This window comes from Oncorhynchus keta, unplaced genomic scaffold (genome assembly GCF_023373465.1).
Source record: "Oncorhynchus keta strain PuntledgeMale-10-30-2019 unplaced genomic scaffold, Oket_V2 Un_contig_2736_pilon_pilon, whole genome shotgun sequence".
NCBI classification, from domain to species: Eukaryota; Metazoa; Chordata; class Actinopteri; order Salmoniformes; family Salmonidae; genus Oncorhynchus; species Oncorhynchus keta.
Genome location: NW_026285487.1, coordinates 101,243 through 120,000, shown reverse-complemented (window position 1 = coordinate 120,000; position 18,758 = coordinate 101,243). Strand labels below are relative to the sequence as shown.

General features: G+C 41.2%; 1 protein-coding gene and 2 long non-coding RNA genes across 12 annotated transcripts in view; 2 read left to right on the top strand and 1 right to left on the bottom strand.

Moving 5' to 3' along the window:
- Positions 1 to 18,758, top strand: part of LOC118379353 (mitochondrial carnitine/acylcarnitine carrier protein-like) — a 43,570-nt gene that overhangs the window by 20,043 nt on the left and 4,769 nt on the right. The window contains exon 8 of one of the 2 annotated variants that reach the window (XM_052506702.1): positions 13,481 to 13,608. The exons of the other annotated variant lie outside the window; for it this stretch is intronic. Within the exon in view, the coding sequence (XP_052362662.1) occupies positions 13,481 to 13,608 (128 nt within the window). The remainder of the gene's footprint in view (positions 1 to 13,480; positions 13,609 to 18,758) is intronic. 2 annotated transcript variants of the gene reach the window in all.
- On the bottom strand, positions 13,617 to 14,932 carry LOC127922839 (uncharacterized). Of its 9 annotated transcripts, none has more exons than XR_008112486.1 (5): positions 14,802 to 14,932; positions 14,404 to 14,662; positions 13,951 to 14,251; positions 13,801 to 13,920; positions 13,617 to 13,769 (listed from the first exon to the last, which is right to left on the bottom strand). It is a non-coding gene; the product is annotated as an uncharacterized LOC127922839 (long non-coding RNA). The 9 variants fall into 9 exon arrangements; XR_008112484.1 differs by having other exon boundaries at positions 13,801 to 14,131; positions 14,344 to 14,433; positions 14,494 to 14,662; XR_008112488.1 differs by having other exon boundaries at positions 13,801 to 14,070; positions 14,284 to 14,662.
- LOC127922840 (uncharacterized) lies at positions 15,740 to 18,276 on the top strand. The gene is made up of 3 exons (XR_008112492.1): positions 15,740 to 15,886; positions 15,933 to 16,652; positions 16,800 to 18,276. It is a non-coding gene; the product is annotated as an uncharacterized LOC127922840 (long non-coding RNA).

Sequence of the window (18,758 nt, the reverse complement as noted above, 5' to 3'; positions counted from 1 at the left end):
TCCTGTCTCCCTGTAGCGCTGTCTTAGTTATCTCACAGTACGGACATTCCAATTTATTGCCCTGGCCACATCTGCAGTCCTCATGCCTCCTTGCAGCACGTTCACGTAGATGAGCAGGGTTTGTCAGAGTCAGTAGAAAGGCCTTTTTAGTGTCCTAAGTTTTCATAACTATGACCTTAATTGCCTACCATCTGTAGGCTGTTAGTGTCTTAACGACCGTTCCACAGGCATAGGAAAGTGTTTCAATTTTTACAAATGATCTTTTTTAATTTTTAATTTGACCTACTTTTTAAAAACATTTATTTAACTAGGCAAGTCAGTTAAGAACAAATTCTTATTTTCAATGACGGCCTAGGAACAGTTCTGCCCCTGAACTGCCTGTTCAGGGGCAGAACGACAGATTTGTACCTTGTCAGCTCGGGGTTTGAACTTGCAACCTTCAGGTTACTAGTCCAACGCTCTAACCACTAGGCTACCCTGCCGCCCCATCTTTGAAAGACAGGGTCCTGAAAAAGGGACATTTATTTTTTTGTTGAGTTTATTTATTTGTTACCCTTTAGTTAACCAGAGAGGTCACATCTCTCTAGACCCAAACTGCTACAGATCTATATTTATCCTACCCTGCCTTCTAAACTCTTCGAAAGCCAAGTCAACAAACAAATTACGGACCATTTTGAATCCCACCATACCTTCTCCGCTATGCAATCTGGTTTCAGAGCTGGTTATGGGTGCACTTCAGCCATGCTCAAGGTCCTAAATGATATCATAACCGCCGTCGATAAGAGACATTACTGTGCAGCCGTCTTCATCGGCCTGGCCAAGGCTTTCGACTCTGTCAACCACCACATCTTCATTGGCCTGGCCAAGGCTTTCGACTCTCAATCCCCACATTCTTAACGGCAGACTCAACAGCCTTGGTTTCTCTAATGACTGCCTTACCTGGTTCACCAACTACTTCTCAGACAGAGTTCAGTGTGTCAAATCGGAGGGCCTGTTGTCCGGGCCTCTGGCAGTCTCTACGGGGGTGCCACAGGGTTCAATTCTCAGGCCGACTCTCTTCTCTGTAGACATCAATGATGTCGCTATTGCTGCTGGTGAGTCTCTGATCCACCTCTATGCAGACGACACCATCCTGTATACTTCTGGCCCTTCTTTGGACACTGTGTTAACTAACCTCCAGACGAGCTTCAATGCCATACAACTCTCCTTCCGTGGCCTCCAACTTCTCCTAAATGCATGCTTTTCAACCGATCGCTGCCCGCACCCGCCCGTCCAGCATCACTACTCTGGACGGCTCTGACTTAGAATATGTGGACAACTACAAATACCGAGGTGTCTGGTTAGACTGTAAACTCTCCTTCCAGACTCACATTAAGCATCTCCAATACAAAATTAAATCTAGAATCGGCTTTCTATATCGCAACAAAGCATCCTTCACTCATACTGCCAAACATACCCTCGTAAAACTGACCATCCTACCGATCCTCGACTTTGGTGATGTCATCTAGAAAATAGCCTCCAACACTCTACTCAGCAAACTGGATGCAGTCTATCACAGTGCCATCCGTTATGTCACTCAACAACCTGGATGCAGTTACCTCATTTGCACACACTGTGTATAGACTTTTCTATGTGTTATTGACTGTATGTTTGTTATTCCATGTGTAACTCTGTGTTGTTGTTTGTGTCGAACTGCTTTGCTTTATCTTGGCCAGGTCGCAGTTGCAAATGAGAACTTGTTCTCAACTAAACTACCTGGTTAAAAAAAAGGTGAAATAAATATATTAAAATAAATCTCTTTTCCAAATGTGACCCGGCCAAGAAGGCCGCATGCATAGTTGACAACATAAAACACACATATTAAACACATAACACATGGTAATTAGCACATGGTATAAAACACATGATATATACTGTATATTAAACACATAACACATGGTAATTATCACATGGTATAAAACACATGATATATACTGTATATTAAACACATAACACATGGTATAAAACACATGGTATATACTGTATATTAAACACATAACACATGGTATGGTATAAAACACATGATATATACTGTATATTAAACACATAACACATGGTAATACTGTATATTAAACACATGGGTATAAAACACATGATATATACTGTATATACTGTATATTAAACACATAACACATGGTATATTAAACACATAGCACATGGTATAAAACACATGATATATACACATGTATATTAAACACATAACACATGATATATACTGTATATTAAACACATAACACATGGTATAAAACACATGATATATACTGTATATTAAACACATAACACATGGTAATTATCACATGGTATAAATACACATGATATAAAACACATGTATATACTGTATATTAAACACATAACACATGGTAATTATCACATGGTATAAAACACATGATATAAAAAACACATGATATATACTGTATATTAAACACATAACACATGGTAATTATCACATGGTATAAAACACATGTATATTAAACACATGATATAAAACACATGATATATACTGTATATTAAACACATAACACATGGTAATTATCACATGATATATAATATTAAACACATAACACATGATATAAAACACATGATATATACTGTATATTAAACACATAACACATGGTAATTATCAATAAAACACATGATATATACTGTATATTAAACACATAGCACATGGTATAAAACACATGATATATACTGTATATTAAACACATAACACATGGTAATTATCACATGGTATAAAACACATGATATATACTGTATATTAAACACATAACACATGGTATAAAACACATGATATTATCACATGGTATAAAACACATGATATATACTGTATATTAAACACATAACACATGGTAATTATCACATGGTATAAAACACATGATATAATATTAAACACATAACACATGGTATATATAAAACACATGATATATACTGTATATTAAACACATAACACATGGTAATTATCACATGGTATAAAACACATGATATATACTGTATATTAAACTGGTATATTAAACACATATATATACTGTATATTAAACACATAACACATGGTAATTATCACATGGTATAAAACACATGATATATACATATTAAACACATAACACATGGTATAAAACACATGATATATACTGTATATTAAACACATAACACATGGTATAAAATAAAACACATGATATATACTGTATATTAAACACATAACACATGGTATAAAACACATGATATATACTGTATATTAAACACATAACACATGGTAATTATCACATGGTATAAAACACATGATATATACTGTATATTAAACACATAACACATGGTATAAAACACATTATATACATGGTATAAAACACATGATATATACTGTATATTAAACACATAACACATGGTAATTATCACATGGTATAAAACACATGATATATACTGTATATTAAACACATAGCACATGGTATAAAACACATGATATATACTGTATATTAAACACATAACACATGGTAATTATCACATGGTATAAAACACATGATATATACTGTATATTAAACACATAACACATGGTATAAAACACATGATATATACTGTATATTAAACACATAACACATGGTATAAAACACATGATATATACTGTATATTAAACACATAACACATGATATAAAACACATGATATATACTGTATATTAAACACATAACACATGGTAATTATCACATGGTATAAAACACATGATATATACTGTATATTAAACACATAACACATGGTAATTATCACATGGTATAAAACACATGATATATACTGTATATTAAACACATAACACATGGTATAAAACACATGATATATACTGTATATTAAACACATAACACATGGTATAAAACACATGATATATACTGTATATTAAACACATAACACATGGTAATTATCACATGGTATAAAACACATGATATATACTGTATATTAAACACATAACACATGGTATAAAACACATGATATATACTGTATATTAAACACATAACACATGGTAATTATCACATGGTATAAAACACATGATATAAAACACATGATATATACTGTATATTAAACACATAACACATGATATATACTGTATATTAAACACATAACACATGGTATAAAACACATGATATATACTGTATATTAAACACATAACACATGGTATTAAAACACATGATATATACTGTATATTAAACACATAACACATGGTAATTATCACATGGTATAAAACACATGATATATACTGTATATTAAACACATAACACATGGTATAAAACACATGATATATACTGTATATTAAACACATAACACATGGTATATTAAACTGTATATTAAACACATAACACATGGTAATTATCACATGGTATAAACTGTATATTAAACATGATATACATGGTATAAAACACATGATATATACTATAAAACACATAACACATGGTAATTATCACATGGTATAAAACACATGATATATACTGTATATTAAACACATAACACATGGTAATTATCACATGGTATAAAACACATGATATAAAACACATGATATATACTGTATATTAAACACATAACACATGGTAATTATCACATGGTATAAAACACATGATATATACTGTATATTAAACACATAACACATGGTAATTATCACATGGTATAAAACACATGATATATACTGTATATTAAACACATAACACATGGTAATTATCAATGGTATAAAACACATGATATACTGTATATTAAACACATAACACATGGTAATTATGGTATAAAACACATGATATATACTGTATATTAAACACATAACACATGGTAATTATAAAACACATGGTATAAAACACATGGTATATACTGTATAACACATAACACATAAACACATAACACATGGTATATTAAACACATAACACATGGTATAAAACACATGATATATACTGTATATTAAACACATAACACATGGTATAAAACACACATGATATATACTGTATATTAAACACATAACACATGGTAATTATCACATGGTATAAAACACATGATATATACTGTATATTAAACACATAACACATGGTAATTATCACATGGTATAAAACACATGATATATACTGTATATTAAACACATAACACATGGTAATTATCACATGGTATAAAACACATGATATATACTGTATATTAAACACATAACACATGGTATAAAACACATGATATATACTGTATATTAAACACATAACACATGGTAATTATCACATGGTATAAAACACATGATATATACTGTATATTAAACACATAACACATGGTATAAAACACATGATATATACTGTATATTAAACACATAACACATGGTAATTATCACATGGTATAAAACACATGATATATACTGTATATTAAACACATAACACATGGTAATTATCACATGGTATAAAACACATGATATATACTGTATATTAAACACATAACACATGGTATAAAACACATGATATATACTGTATATTAAACACATAGCACATGGTATAAAACACATGATATATACTGTATATTAAACACATAACACATGGTAATTATCACATGGTATAAAACACATGATATATACTGTATATTAAACACATAACACATGGTATAAAACACATGATATATACTGTATATTAAACACATAACACATGGTATAAAATAAAACACATGATATATACTGTATATTAAACACATAACACATGGTAATTATCACATGGTATAAAACACATGATATATACTGTATATTAAACACATAACACATGGTAATTATCACATGGTATAAAACACATGGTATATACTGTATATTAAACACATAACACATGGTATATTAAACACATGGTATAAAACACATGATATATACTGTATATTAAACACATAACACATGTATATTAAACACATAAACACATGATATATACTGTATATAAAACACATGGTAATTATCACATGGTATAAAACACATGATATATACTGTATATTAAACACATAACACATGGTAATTATCACATGGTATAAAACACATGATATATACTGTATATTAAACACATAACACATGGTATAAAACACATGATATATACTGTATATTAAACACATAACACATGGTAATTATCACATGGTATAAAACACATGGTATATACTGTATATTAAACACATAACACATGGTAATTATCACATGGTATAAAACACATGATATATACTGTATATTAAACACATAACACATGGTAATTATCACATGGTATAAAACACATGATATATACTGTATATTAAACACATAACACATGGTAATTATCACATGGTATAAAACACATGATATATACTGTATATTAAACACATAACACATGGTAATTATCACATGGTATAAAACACATGATATAAAACACATGATATATACTGTATATTAAACACATAACACATGGTAATTATCACATGGTATAAAACACATGATATATACTGTATATTAAACACATAACACATGGTAATTATCACATGGTATAAAACACATGATATATACTGTATATTAAACACATAACACATGGTAATTATCACATGGTATAAAACACATGATATATACTGTATATTAAACACATAACACATGGTAATTATCACATGGTATAAAACACATGATATATACTGTATATTAAACACATAGCACATGGTATAAAACACATGATATATACTGTATATTAAACACATAACACATGGTAATTATCACATGGTATAAAACACATGATATATACTGTATATTAAACACATAACACATGGTAATTATCACATGGTATAAAACACATGATATATACTGTATATTAAACACATAACACATGGTAATTATCACATGGTATAAAACACATGACATGATATATACTGTATATTAAACACATAGCACATGGTATAAAACACATGATATATACTGTATATTAAACACATAACACATGGTAATTATCACATGGTATAAAACACATGATATATACTGTATATTAAACACATAGCACATGGTATAAAACACATGATATATACTGTATATTATAAAACACATGATATATACTGTATATTAAACACATAACACATGGTAATTATCACATGGTATAAAACACATGATATATACTGTATATTAAACACATAACACATGGTATAAAACACATGATATATACTGTATATTAAACACATAACACATGGTAATTAGCACATGGTATAAAACACATGATATATACTGTATATTAAACACATAACACATGGTAATTAGCACATGGTATAAAACACATGATATATACTGTATATTAAACACATAACACATGGTAATTATCACATGGTATAAAACACATGATATATACTGTATATTAAACACATAGCACATGGTATAAAACACATGATATATACTGTATATTAAACACATAACACATGGTATAAAACACATGATATATACTGTATATTAAACACATAACACATGGTATAAAACACATGATATATACTGTATATTAAACACATAACACATGGTAATTATCACATGGTATAAAACACATGATATATACTGTATATTAAACACATAACACATGGTATAAAACACATGATATATACTGTATATTAAACACATAGCACATGGTATAAAACACATGATATATACTGTATATTAAACACATAACACATGGTAATTATCACATGGTATAAAACACATGGTATATACTGTATATTAAACACATAACACATGGTAATTATCACATGGTATAAAACACATGATATATACTGTATATTAAACACATAACACATGGTATAAAACACATGATATATACTGTATATTAAACACATAGCACATGGTATAAAACACATGATATATACTGTATATTAAACACATAACACATGGTAATTATCACATGGTATAAAACACATGATATATACTGTATATTAAACACATAGCACATGGTATAAAACACATGATATATACTGTATATTAAACACATAACACATGGTAATTATCACATGGTATAAAACACATGATATATACTGTATATTAAACACATAACACATGGTAATTAGCACATTATAAGCACCTTATACCACCACCACTGCGATAAAACACATGATATATACTAGTCGGCTGGCCCTCACTACATATTATCACATGGTATAAAACCAGACCCACTGGCTCCAGGTCATCTATAAAACCATGCTAGGTAAAGCTCCGCCTTATCTCAGTTCACTGGTCACACATGATGGCAACACCCATCCGTAGCACGCGCTCCAGCAGGTGTATCTCACTGATCATCCCTAAAGCCAACACCTCATTTGGTATATTAAACACATCACATGGTATAAAACACAGTACTATACTGCCTGTGACTGGAACACATGGTATAAAACACATCACATGATATAGACTTTATCTCCATACCAACTTCAAACATCAGCACATATCCGAGCAGCTATAAAACACGATCGCTGCAGCTGTACATAGTCTATTGGTAAATAGCTCACATTTTAACCTACCTCATTCCCATACTGTTTTACTTTATTAAACACATAGTATGGTATTAAACACATAACACATGTTTTTATTTATTTACTTTTCTGCTCTTTTGCACACCAATATCTCTACACATGATATATGCCCATCTGATCATTTATCACAGTGTTAATCTGCAAAACATGTATTATTCGCCTACCTCCTCATGCCTTTTGCACACATTGTATATAGACTGCCCATTTTTTTCTACTGTGTTATTGACTTGCTAAATTGTTTACTCCATGTGTAACTCTGTGTATGTCTGTTCACAAACTATGCTTTATCTTGGCCAGGTCACAGTTGCAAATGAGAACTTGTTCTCAAACACATAGCCTACCTGGTTAAATAAAGGTGAAATAAAAAAAAAATAAATAAAAAAACATGGTATAAAACACATGATATATACTGTATATTAAACACATAACACATGGTAATTATCACATGGTATAAAACACATGATATATACTGTATATTAAACACATAACACATGGTATAAAACACATGATATATACTGTATATTAAACACATAACACATGGTATAAAACACATGATATATACTGTATATTAAACACATAACACATGGTAATTAGCACATGGTATAAAACACATGATATATACTGTATATTAAACACATAACACATGGTAATTAGCACATGGTATAAAACACATTAAATATAACACACCTGCTTCTACACCTGCATTGCTTGCTGTTTGGGGTTTTAGGCTGGGTTTCTGTACAGCACTTTGAGATATCAGCTGATGTAAGAAGGGCCAGACACACCCCCTACCTCCATCCCTGTTAGGGGCCAGACACACCCCCTAACTCCATCCCTGTTAGGGGCCAGACACACACCCTAACTCCATCCCTGTTAGGGGTCCAGACACAACCCCTACCTCCATCCCTGTTAGGGGTCCAGACACAACCCCTACCTCCATCCCTGTTAGGGGCCAGACACACCCCCTAACTCCATCCCTGTTAGGGGTCCAGACACAACCCCTACCTCCATCCCTGTTAGGGGTCCAGACACAACCCCTACCTCCATCCCTGTTAGGGGCCAGACACACCCCCTAACTCCATCCCTGTTAGGGTCCAGACACAACCCCTACCTCCATCCCTGTTAGGGGTCCAGACACAACCCCTACCTCCATCCCTGTTAGGGGCCAGACACACCCCCTAACTCCATCCCTGTTAGGGGTCCAGACACAACCCCTACCTCCATCCCTGTTAGGGGTCCAGACACAACCCCTACCTCCATCCCTGTTAGGGGCCAGACACACCCCCTAACTCCATCCCTGTTAGGGGCCAGACACACACCCTAACTCCATCCCTGTTAGGGGCCAGACACACCCCCTAACTCCATCCCTGTTAGGGGTCCAGACACAACCCCTACCTCCATCCCTGTTAGGGGTCCAGACACAACCCCTACCTCCATCCCAGTTAGGGGCCAGACACACCCCCTACCTCCATCCCTGTTAGGGGCCAGACACACCCCCTAACTCCATCCCTGTTAGGGGTCCAGACACAACCCCTACCTCCATCCCTGTTAGGGGCCAGACACACCCCCTACCTCCATCCCTGTTAGGGGCCAGACACACCCCCTACCTCCATCCCAGTTAGGGGCCAGACACACCCCCTAACTCCATCCCTGTTAGGGGCCAGACACACCCCCTAACTCCATCCCTGTTAGGGGTCCAGACACAACCCCTACCTCCATCCCTGTTAGGGGTCCAGACACACCCCCTACCTCCATCCCTGTTAGGGGCCAGACACACCCCCTAACTCCATCCCTGTTAGGGGCCAGACACACACCCTAACTCCATCCCTGTTAGGGGTCCAGACACAACCCCTACCTCCATCCCTGTTAGGGGCCAGACACACCCCCTAACTCCATTTTAATGGGGTCCAGAACACTGGTCACTGTAATAATGGAACACTGGTCACTTTAATAATGGAACACTGGTCACTGTAATAATGGAACACTGGTCACTGTAATAATGGAACACTGGTCACTGTAATAATGGAACACTGGTCACTTTAATAATGGAACACTGGTCACTTTAATAATGGAACACTGGTCACTTTAATAATGGAACACTGGTCACTGTAATAATGGAACACTGGTCACTGTAATAATGGAACACTGGTCACTTTAATAATGGAACACTGGTCACTTTAATAATGGAACACTGGTCACTTTAATAATGGAACACTGGTCACTGTAATAATGGAACACTGGTCACTGTAATAATGGAACACTGGTCACTTTAATAATGGAACACTGGTCACTGTAATAATGGAACACTGGTCACTTTAATAATGGAACACTGGTCACTTTAATAATGGAACACTGGTCACTGTAATAATGGAACACTGGTCACTGTAATAATGGAACACTGGTCACTTTAATCATGTTTACATACTGTTGTACTCATTGTATATGTATAGACTGTATCATATTCAACTTTTGCTTTGCATATACGATTCTGTCCACGTGTTCTACAGATATACTATATATTTTATCCACAAACTGTCCTTATTGTCTATACATCCCATCACATACTGTATATACTGTACCAGTCACAAGTTTGGACACCTACTCATTCATGGTTTTTATTTTTACTATTTTCTACATTGTAGATTAATAGTGATGGCATCAAAACTATGACATTTTTATTTCACCTTTATTCCCAACAACATCAAATGTGTCGAGGCGTGACCAAAAGAGCAGCGTCCCCTAGGTAAATCTGGGTCATCTTCCCAGAGCAAACTCTCCCCTGAGAGCTTTCCTTCCCTAACCAACTCTTGTTGCAGCTTGATTTTAGCATTTTAGCTCCAAATCCTGTTTAAATTCCAATTATTTTTCATACTTTACACAATCGTGCTCTAGCTTCTCACGATCGTGCTCTAGCTTCTCAGGATCGTGCTCTAGCTTCTCACGATCGTGCTCTAGCTTCTCACGATCGTGCTCTAGCTTCTCACGACCGTGCTCTAGCTTCTCACAATCGTGCTCTAGCTTCTCACGATCGTGCTCTAGCTTCTCACGACCGTGCTCTAGCTTCTCACAATCGTGCTCTAGCTTCTCACGATCGTGCTCTAGCTTCTCAGGATCGTGCTCTAGCTGTAACAGAAGCAGTTGTTTCTGCTGTTTAAAAGAAGACCACTAGGGCTAACAGATGGAGCAGCCAGTGTAATGAAACAGGGAGATTGGCCTTCAATATCAGCCTAATATAATTGTTTAGACGTTTATCACTAATTTCAACCTGGTACTGTTCAGCAATCTTCAACAGCTGTTCTTCAGTACATAATTCTAACAGTTCCTCTGATGGAAAGCAATGAATGTGTCTACGCCATAGTCACTAGAAATACAAAAAAAAGATCTCGCTCTTCCCCTCTGCTGAACACACCAGACCGGACCACAAGAGAACTGACAATCACGCTGGGCACCACAGAAGAGATAAATATATGGAGCTTCCCATAAGACCTACAGTAACTCAACCCTAGTCTTTGTGCGGATTTGTGGTGGGTAATTACACACTAATCTACTGGCAAGGGAAAAATTAATTAATTAATTAATTAAAACACGCAGCATGCTGGCAGATTCACCCAAGCCACGGATGTGCCCCCCGAGACAACTGCTCCGTCCACAGACACCACACAAAAATAACAAACAAAATAACCATGCCCAACGTATTCCAAAGTGAAACACGTCGCTAAGCCTAACAGGGGAAAAATAAAGGCTATAGCTCCAGGTAGCGAGTGTCTCCCACTGAGGTACACAGCCAATGGTACTCACCTCAGACCGATGTCCCAACAGTGAGTAAATCACGAGTCTCCAGCCTGGGCAGGGGCCTGGAAACTAACCAATATACTCTCCAACGCAGCACACAACCAACTATCCACCGCAGTGGCAAATTTCCCAAACAAAGGCAACCAACACTGGGCCTACCAAACATTACAACTCATTACAACTCATTACAAAGCACCTACAGACTTCTCAAACATTGACTCCACATTTTCTCCCCAAACACAACTCATACTAGTATTAGTCCTTCATAATGCAACAAAGTGCTATATGCCAAAATGTCTAGGAACCAACCTTAAATCCCAGACAAGCCCACACTTGTCACGAACCGACTCGAAGTTCGTAAAACAAAAAAGGGAGACAACGTGGAGATAAGGAATAACAATATATTTATTAATGGAAGTAAACTAAATACAATGAACAATGGTGTGTGTGTGTGTGTAGTCAGTAATGTAAGTGAGTATTTGCGTGCATAAATGTGATAATGAGGGGTGTTGAAAGGTGCCAAAGCAACCTGCTAACTGCCACAACCCGAGCCCAGGTGTGTCCCATTTTGCTGACGACCCTCCCAGCTCCGCCCACCGACCTCCTATTAAGGAGAACAAGAGCAAAGAAAAAGAATTCGGCAGACAGAGTGGGAGGGTCTGCAGACAGAGTGGGAGGGTCTGCAGGGTCTGCAGACAGAGTGGGAGGGTCTGCAGGGTCTGCAGACAGAGTGGGAGGGTCTGCAGACAGAGTGGGAGGGTCTGCAGGGTCTGCAGACAGAGTGGGAGGGTCTGCAGACAGAGTGGGAGGGTCTGCAGACAGAGTGGGAGGGGCAGGGTCTGCAGACAGAGTGGGAGGGTCTGCAGACAGAGTGGGAGGGTCTGCAGACAGAGTGGGAGGTTCAATGTCTGCAGGGTCTGCAGACAGAGTGGGCAGGGTCTGCAGACAGAGCTGGGAGGGATCTGCAGACAGAGTAAGGGCTCTGGGTCTGCAGACAGAGTAAATGGGAGGGTCTGCAGACAGAGTCCTCATCCTGGGAGGGTCTGCAGACAGAATTAATACCTGTGGGAGGGTATAGCTAAATGATATTTCAAATGAACTGGGGGAACTACAGATAAATAAACATTTAAACATTTAGATTCAAATGAAAATATGTTTTTTCTTACTGTGTGTGTGTAGCTCCAGACGGGCGCTACAGGGGAACAGGTGTGGTAGATGTACTGCGGGAGCTGCTTCGTGACGAGGGGCCCAGAGCACTCTATAAAGGATCCACCGCCGTGTTCCTCAGAGCCTTCCCTGCCAACGCGGTAGACAACCTATTACAAGACCTATAGCCACACCAACCCACCAATCAGCATCTAGTACCACACCACCCCACCTATCAGCATTTAGTACCACACCACCCCACCTATCAGCATTTAGTACCACACCACCCCACCAATCAGCATTTAGTACCACACCACCCCACCTATCAGCATTTAGTACCACACCAACCCCACCAATCAGCATTTAGTACCACACCACCCCACCTATCAGCATTTAGTACCACACCAACCCACCAATCAGCATCTAGTACCACACCACCCCACCTATCAGCATTTAGTACCACACCACCCCACCTATCAGCATTTAGTACCACACCACCCCACCAATCAGCATCTAGTACCACACCACCCCACCTATCAGCATTTAGTACCACACCACCCCACCTATCAGCATTTAGTACCACACCACCCCACCAATCAGCATTTAGTACCACACCACCCCACCTATCAGCATTTAGTACCACACCACCCCACCAATCAGCATTTAGTACCACACCACCCCCACCTATCAGCATTTAGTACCACACCACCCCACCAATCAGCATCTAGTACCACACCACCCCACCTATCAGCATTTAGTACCACACCACCCCACCTATCAGCATCTAGTACCACACCACCCCACCTATCAGCATTTTAGTACCACACCACCCCCACCTATCAGCATTTAGTACCACACCACCCCACCAATCAGCATCTAGTACCACACCACCCCACCTATCAGCATTTAGTACCACACCACCCCACCTATCAGCATTTAGTACCACACCACCCCACCTATCAGCATTTAGTACCACACCACCCCACCTATCAGCATTTAGTACCACACCACCCCACCAATCAGCATCTAGTACCACACCACCCCACCTATCAGCATTTAGTACCACACCACCCCACCTATCAGCATTTAGTACCACACCACCCCACCAATCAGCATTTAGTACCACACCACCCCACCAATCAGCATTTAGTACCACACCCCAATCAGCATTTAGTAACACATCACCTATCAGCATCTAGTACCACACCACCCCACCTATCAGCATTTAGTACCACACCACCCCACCTATCAGCATTTAGTACCACACCACCCCACCTATCAGCATTTAGTACCACACCCCACCAATCTGCATTTAGTACCACACCAATCAGCATCTACTACCACACCAACCCACCAATCAGCATTTAGCACCACACCACCCCACCAATCACCATTTGAAAAGGTCAAATAGGGGGTGCTTATATTTGTCCTGTTTCACTACTGGGCGGTTTCACAGACATAGTTCAATTTAAATCAGGACCAGGCTAATTCTACTTAAATGAATCTAGATAAAACAATGGCTTTCTGAGCCATTTAACTTTAGATTAATTATTTCTAGACTAGGGAGTCCCAGACGAAGGAAAGTAAGGACTAACCAGTTCATCTTTGTGAAGCTTGATTTGGTTAATGTTCTGACCCGCTCCAGAAACCAGGGACACTAATACATACGCATTGTGTTGGAGCAACTCACCTCCAAACAATGGACGGAGGTTAAAGAAAACACTTTGAAAACCCTCTTCAAGTGAATTGTGTCTCAAATCACCCAATTATGGAGAGCAAACAGTATGATTAATCAACAGAAAACAAGAAATAGAATGCCTGGACTACCATTTGTAATGAATTCCACAATTCCACAAGCGAAAAACTAAACGTACGGACGCTTCAGCAACGTCAGGTAATATATTTACTGGCCCCCTTTTACAAATCAGAGTCACTTTGAAATGTTACTTTTCTGGTGTAACAACACAGTGGGGCCTAAATGTACTTGTGTGAGAGAAATGTAACAAACTATCCCAAATAATTATGAATATAAGTTCTATATCATCTTGTCTTTCTAAGGTTCTGTGGAAAAATATATAAACATCTACTTAAAGAAGACAAATGCTGTTAATCGTAGAGAGTGTTTCACGACTGGTAGGAGAATCCCAGGAAGACCAGAGACAGATGAGCTGGGAGACTGGTGGAGGATCCCCAGGAAGACCAGAGACAGATGAGCTGGGAGACTGATGGAGGATCCCCAGGAAGACCAGAGACAGATGAGCTGGGAGACTGGTGGAGGACCCCCAGGAAGACCAGAGACAGATGAGCTGGGAGACTGGTGGAGGACCCCAAGTAAGATCAGAGACAGATGAGCTGGGGGACTGGTGGAGAACCCCCAGTAAGACCAGAGACAGAGGAGCTGGGAGACTGGTGGAGGACCCGCAGGAAGACCAGAGACAGGTGAGCTAGGGGACTGGTGGAGGACCCCCAGTAAGACCAGAGACAGAGGAGCTGGGAGACTGGTGGAGAACCCCCAGTAAGACCAGAGACAGAGGAGCTGGGAGACTGGTGGAGGACCCCCAGTAAGACCAGAGACAGATGAGCTGGGAGACTGGTGGAGGACCCCCAGTAAGACCAGAGGAGCTAGGGGACTGGTGGAGGACCCCCAGTCAGTCCAGAGACAGATGAGCTGGGAGACTGGTGGAGGACCCCCAGTAAGACCAGAGTAGCTGGGGGACTGGTGGAGGACCCCCAGTAAGACCAGAGGAGCTGGGGGACTGGTGGAGGACCCCCAGTAAGACCAGAGGAGCTGGGGGACTGGTGGAGGACCCCCAGTAAGACCAGAGGAGCTGGGGGACTGGTGGAGGACCCCCAGTTGGACGAGATAAGCTGGGTGACTGGTGGAGGACCCCCAGTAAGACCAGAGGAGCTGGGGGACTGGTGGAGGACCCCCAGTAAGACCAGAGGAGCTGGGGGACTGGTGGAGGACCCCCAGTAAGACCAGAGGAGCTGGGGAACTGGTGGAGGACCCCCAGTCAGGCCAGAGCAGATGAGCTGGGGGACTGGTGGAGGACCCCCAGTAAGACCAGAGGAGCTGGGGGACTGGTGGAGGACCCCCAGTTGGACGAGATAAGCTGGGTGACTGGTGGAGGACCCCCAGTAAGACTAGAGGAGCTGGGGGACAGGTGGAGAACCCCCAGTAAGACCAGAGGCAGATGGGGGACTGGTGGAGGACCCCCAGTAAGACCAGAGGAGCTGGGGGACCCCCCAGTAAGACCAGAGGAGCTGGGGGACTGGGGAGGACCCCAGTTGGACGAGATGAGCTGGGTGACTGGTGGAGGACCCCAGTAAGACAAGAGGAGCTGGAGGACAGGTGGAGAACCCCCAGTAAGACCAGAGGAGCTGGGAGACTGGTGGAGGACCCCCAGTAAGACCAGAGCAGCTGAGGGACTGGTGGAGGACCCCCAGTTAGACCAGAGGAGCTGGGGGTCTGGTGGAGGACCCCCAGTTAGACCAGAGGAGCTGAGAGACTGGTGGATGACCCCCAGTTAGACCAGAGGAGCTGGGGGTCTGGTGGAGGACCCCCAGTTAGACCAGAGGAAATTGGGAACTGGTGGAAGACCCCCAGTTAGACCAGAGGAGCTGGGGGACTGGTGCAAGACCCCAGTTAGACCAGAGAAAGATGAGCTAGGGGACTGGTGGAGGACCGCCAGTTAGACCAGAGGTGCTGGGGGACTGGTGGAGGACCCCCAGTAAGACCAGAGGAGCTGAGGGACTGGTGGAGGACCCCCAGTAAGACCAGAGGCCGATGGGGGACTGGTGGAGGACCCCCAGTTAGACCAGAGGAGCTGGGGGACTGGTGGAGGACCCCCAGTAAGACCAGAGGAGCTGGGGGACTGGTGGAGGACCCCCAGTAAGACCAGAGGCAGATGGGGGACTGGTGAAGGACCCCCACTTAGACCAGAGGAGCTGGGGGACTGGTGGATGACCCCCAGTAAGACTAGATGAGCTGGGGGACTGGTGGAGGACCCCCAGTTGGACGACATGAGCTGGGTGACTGGTGGAGGACCCCAGTAAGACCAGAGTCAGATGGGGGACTGGTGGAGGACCCCCAGTAAGACCAGAGGCAGATGGGGGACTGGTGGAGGACCCCCAGTAAGACCAGAGGCAGATGGGGGACTGGTGGAGGACCCCCAGTAAGACTATAGGAGCTGGGGGACTGGTGGAGGACCCCCAGTAAGACCAGAGGCAGATGGGGGACTGGTGGAGGACCCCCAGTAAGACCAGAGGAGCTGGGGGACTGGTGGAGGACCCCCAGTAAGACCAGAGGAGCTGGGGGTCTGGTGGAGGACCCCCAGTTGGACGAGATGAGCTGGGGGACAGGTAGAGAACCCCCCAGTAAGACCAGAGGCAGATGGGGGACTGGTGGAGGACCCCCAGTAAGACCAGAGGAGCTGGGGGTCTGGTGGAGGACCCCCAGTTAGACCAGAGGCAGATGGGGGACTGGTGGAGGACCCCCAGTAAGACCAGAGGAGCTGGGGGACTGGTGGAGGACCCCCAGTAAGACCAGAGGAGCTGGGGGTCTGGTGGAGGACCCCCAGTTAGACCAGAGGAGCTGGGGGACTGGTGGAGGACCCCCAGTAAGACCAGAGGAGCTGGGGAACTGGTGGAAGACCCCCAGTTAGACCAGAGGAGCTGGGGGACTGGTGGAAGACCCCAGTTAGACCAGAGAAAGATGAGCTAGTGGACTGGTGGAGGACCCCCAGTAAGACCAGAGGAGCTGGGGGACTGGTGGAGGACCCCCAGTAAGACCAGATGAGCTCTGGGACTGGTGGAAGACCCCAGTTATACCAGAGGAGCTGGGGGACTGGTGGAGGACCCCAGTAAGACCAGAGGCAGATGGGGGACTGGTGGAGGACCCCAGTAAGACCAGAGGCAGATGGGGGACTGGTGGAGGACCCCAGTTAGACCAGAGGAGCTGGGGAACTGGTGGAGGACCCCAGTTAGACCAGAGGAGCTGGGGGACCGGTGGAGGACCCCCAGTAAGACCAGATGAGCTCTGGGACTGGTGGAAGACCCCAGTTAGACCAGAGAAAGATGAGCTAGTGGACTGGTGGAGGACCCCCAGTAAGACCAGAGGAGCTGGGGGACTGGTGGAGGACCCCCAGTAAGACCAGATGAGCTCTGGGACTGGTGGAAGACCCCCAGTTATACCAGAGGAGCTGGGGGACTGGTGGAGGACCCCCAGTAAGACCAGAGGCAGATGGGGGACTGGTGGAGGACCCCCAGTAAGACCAGAGGCAGATGGGGGACTGGTGGAGGACCCCCAGTA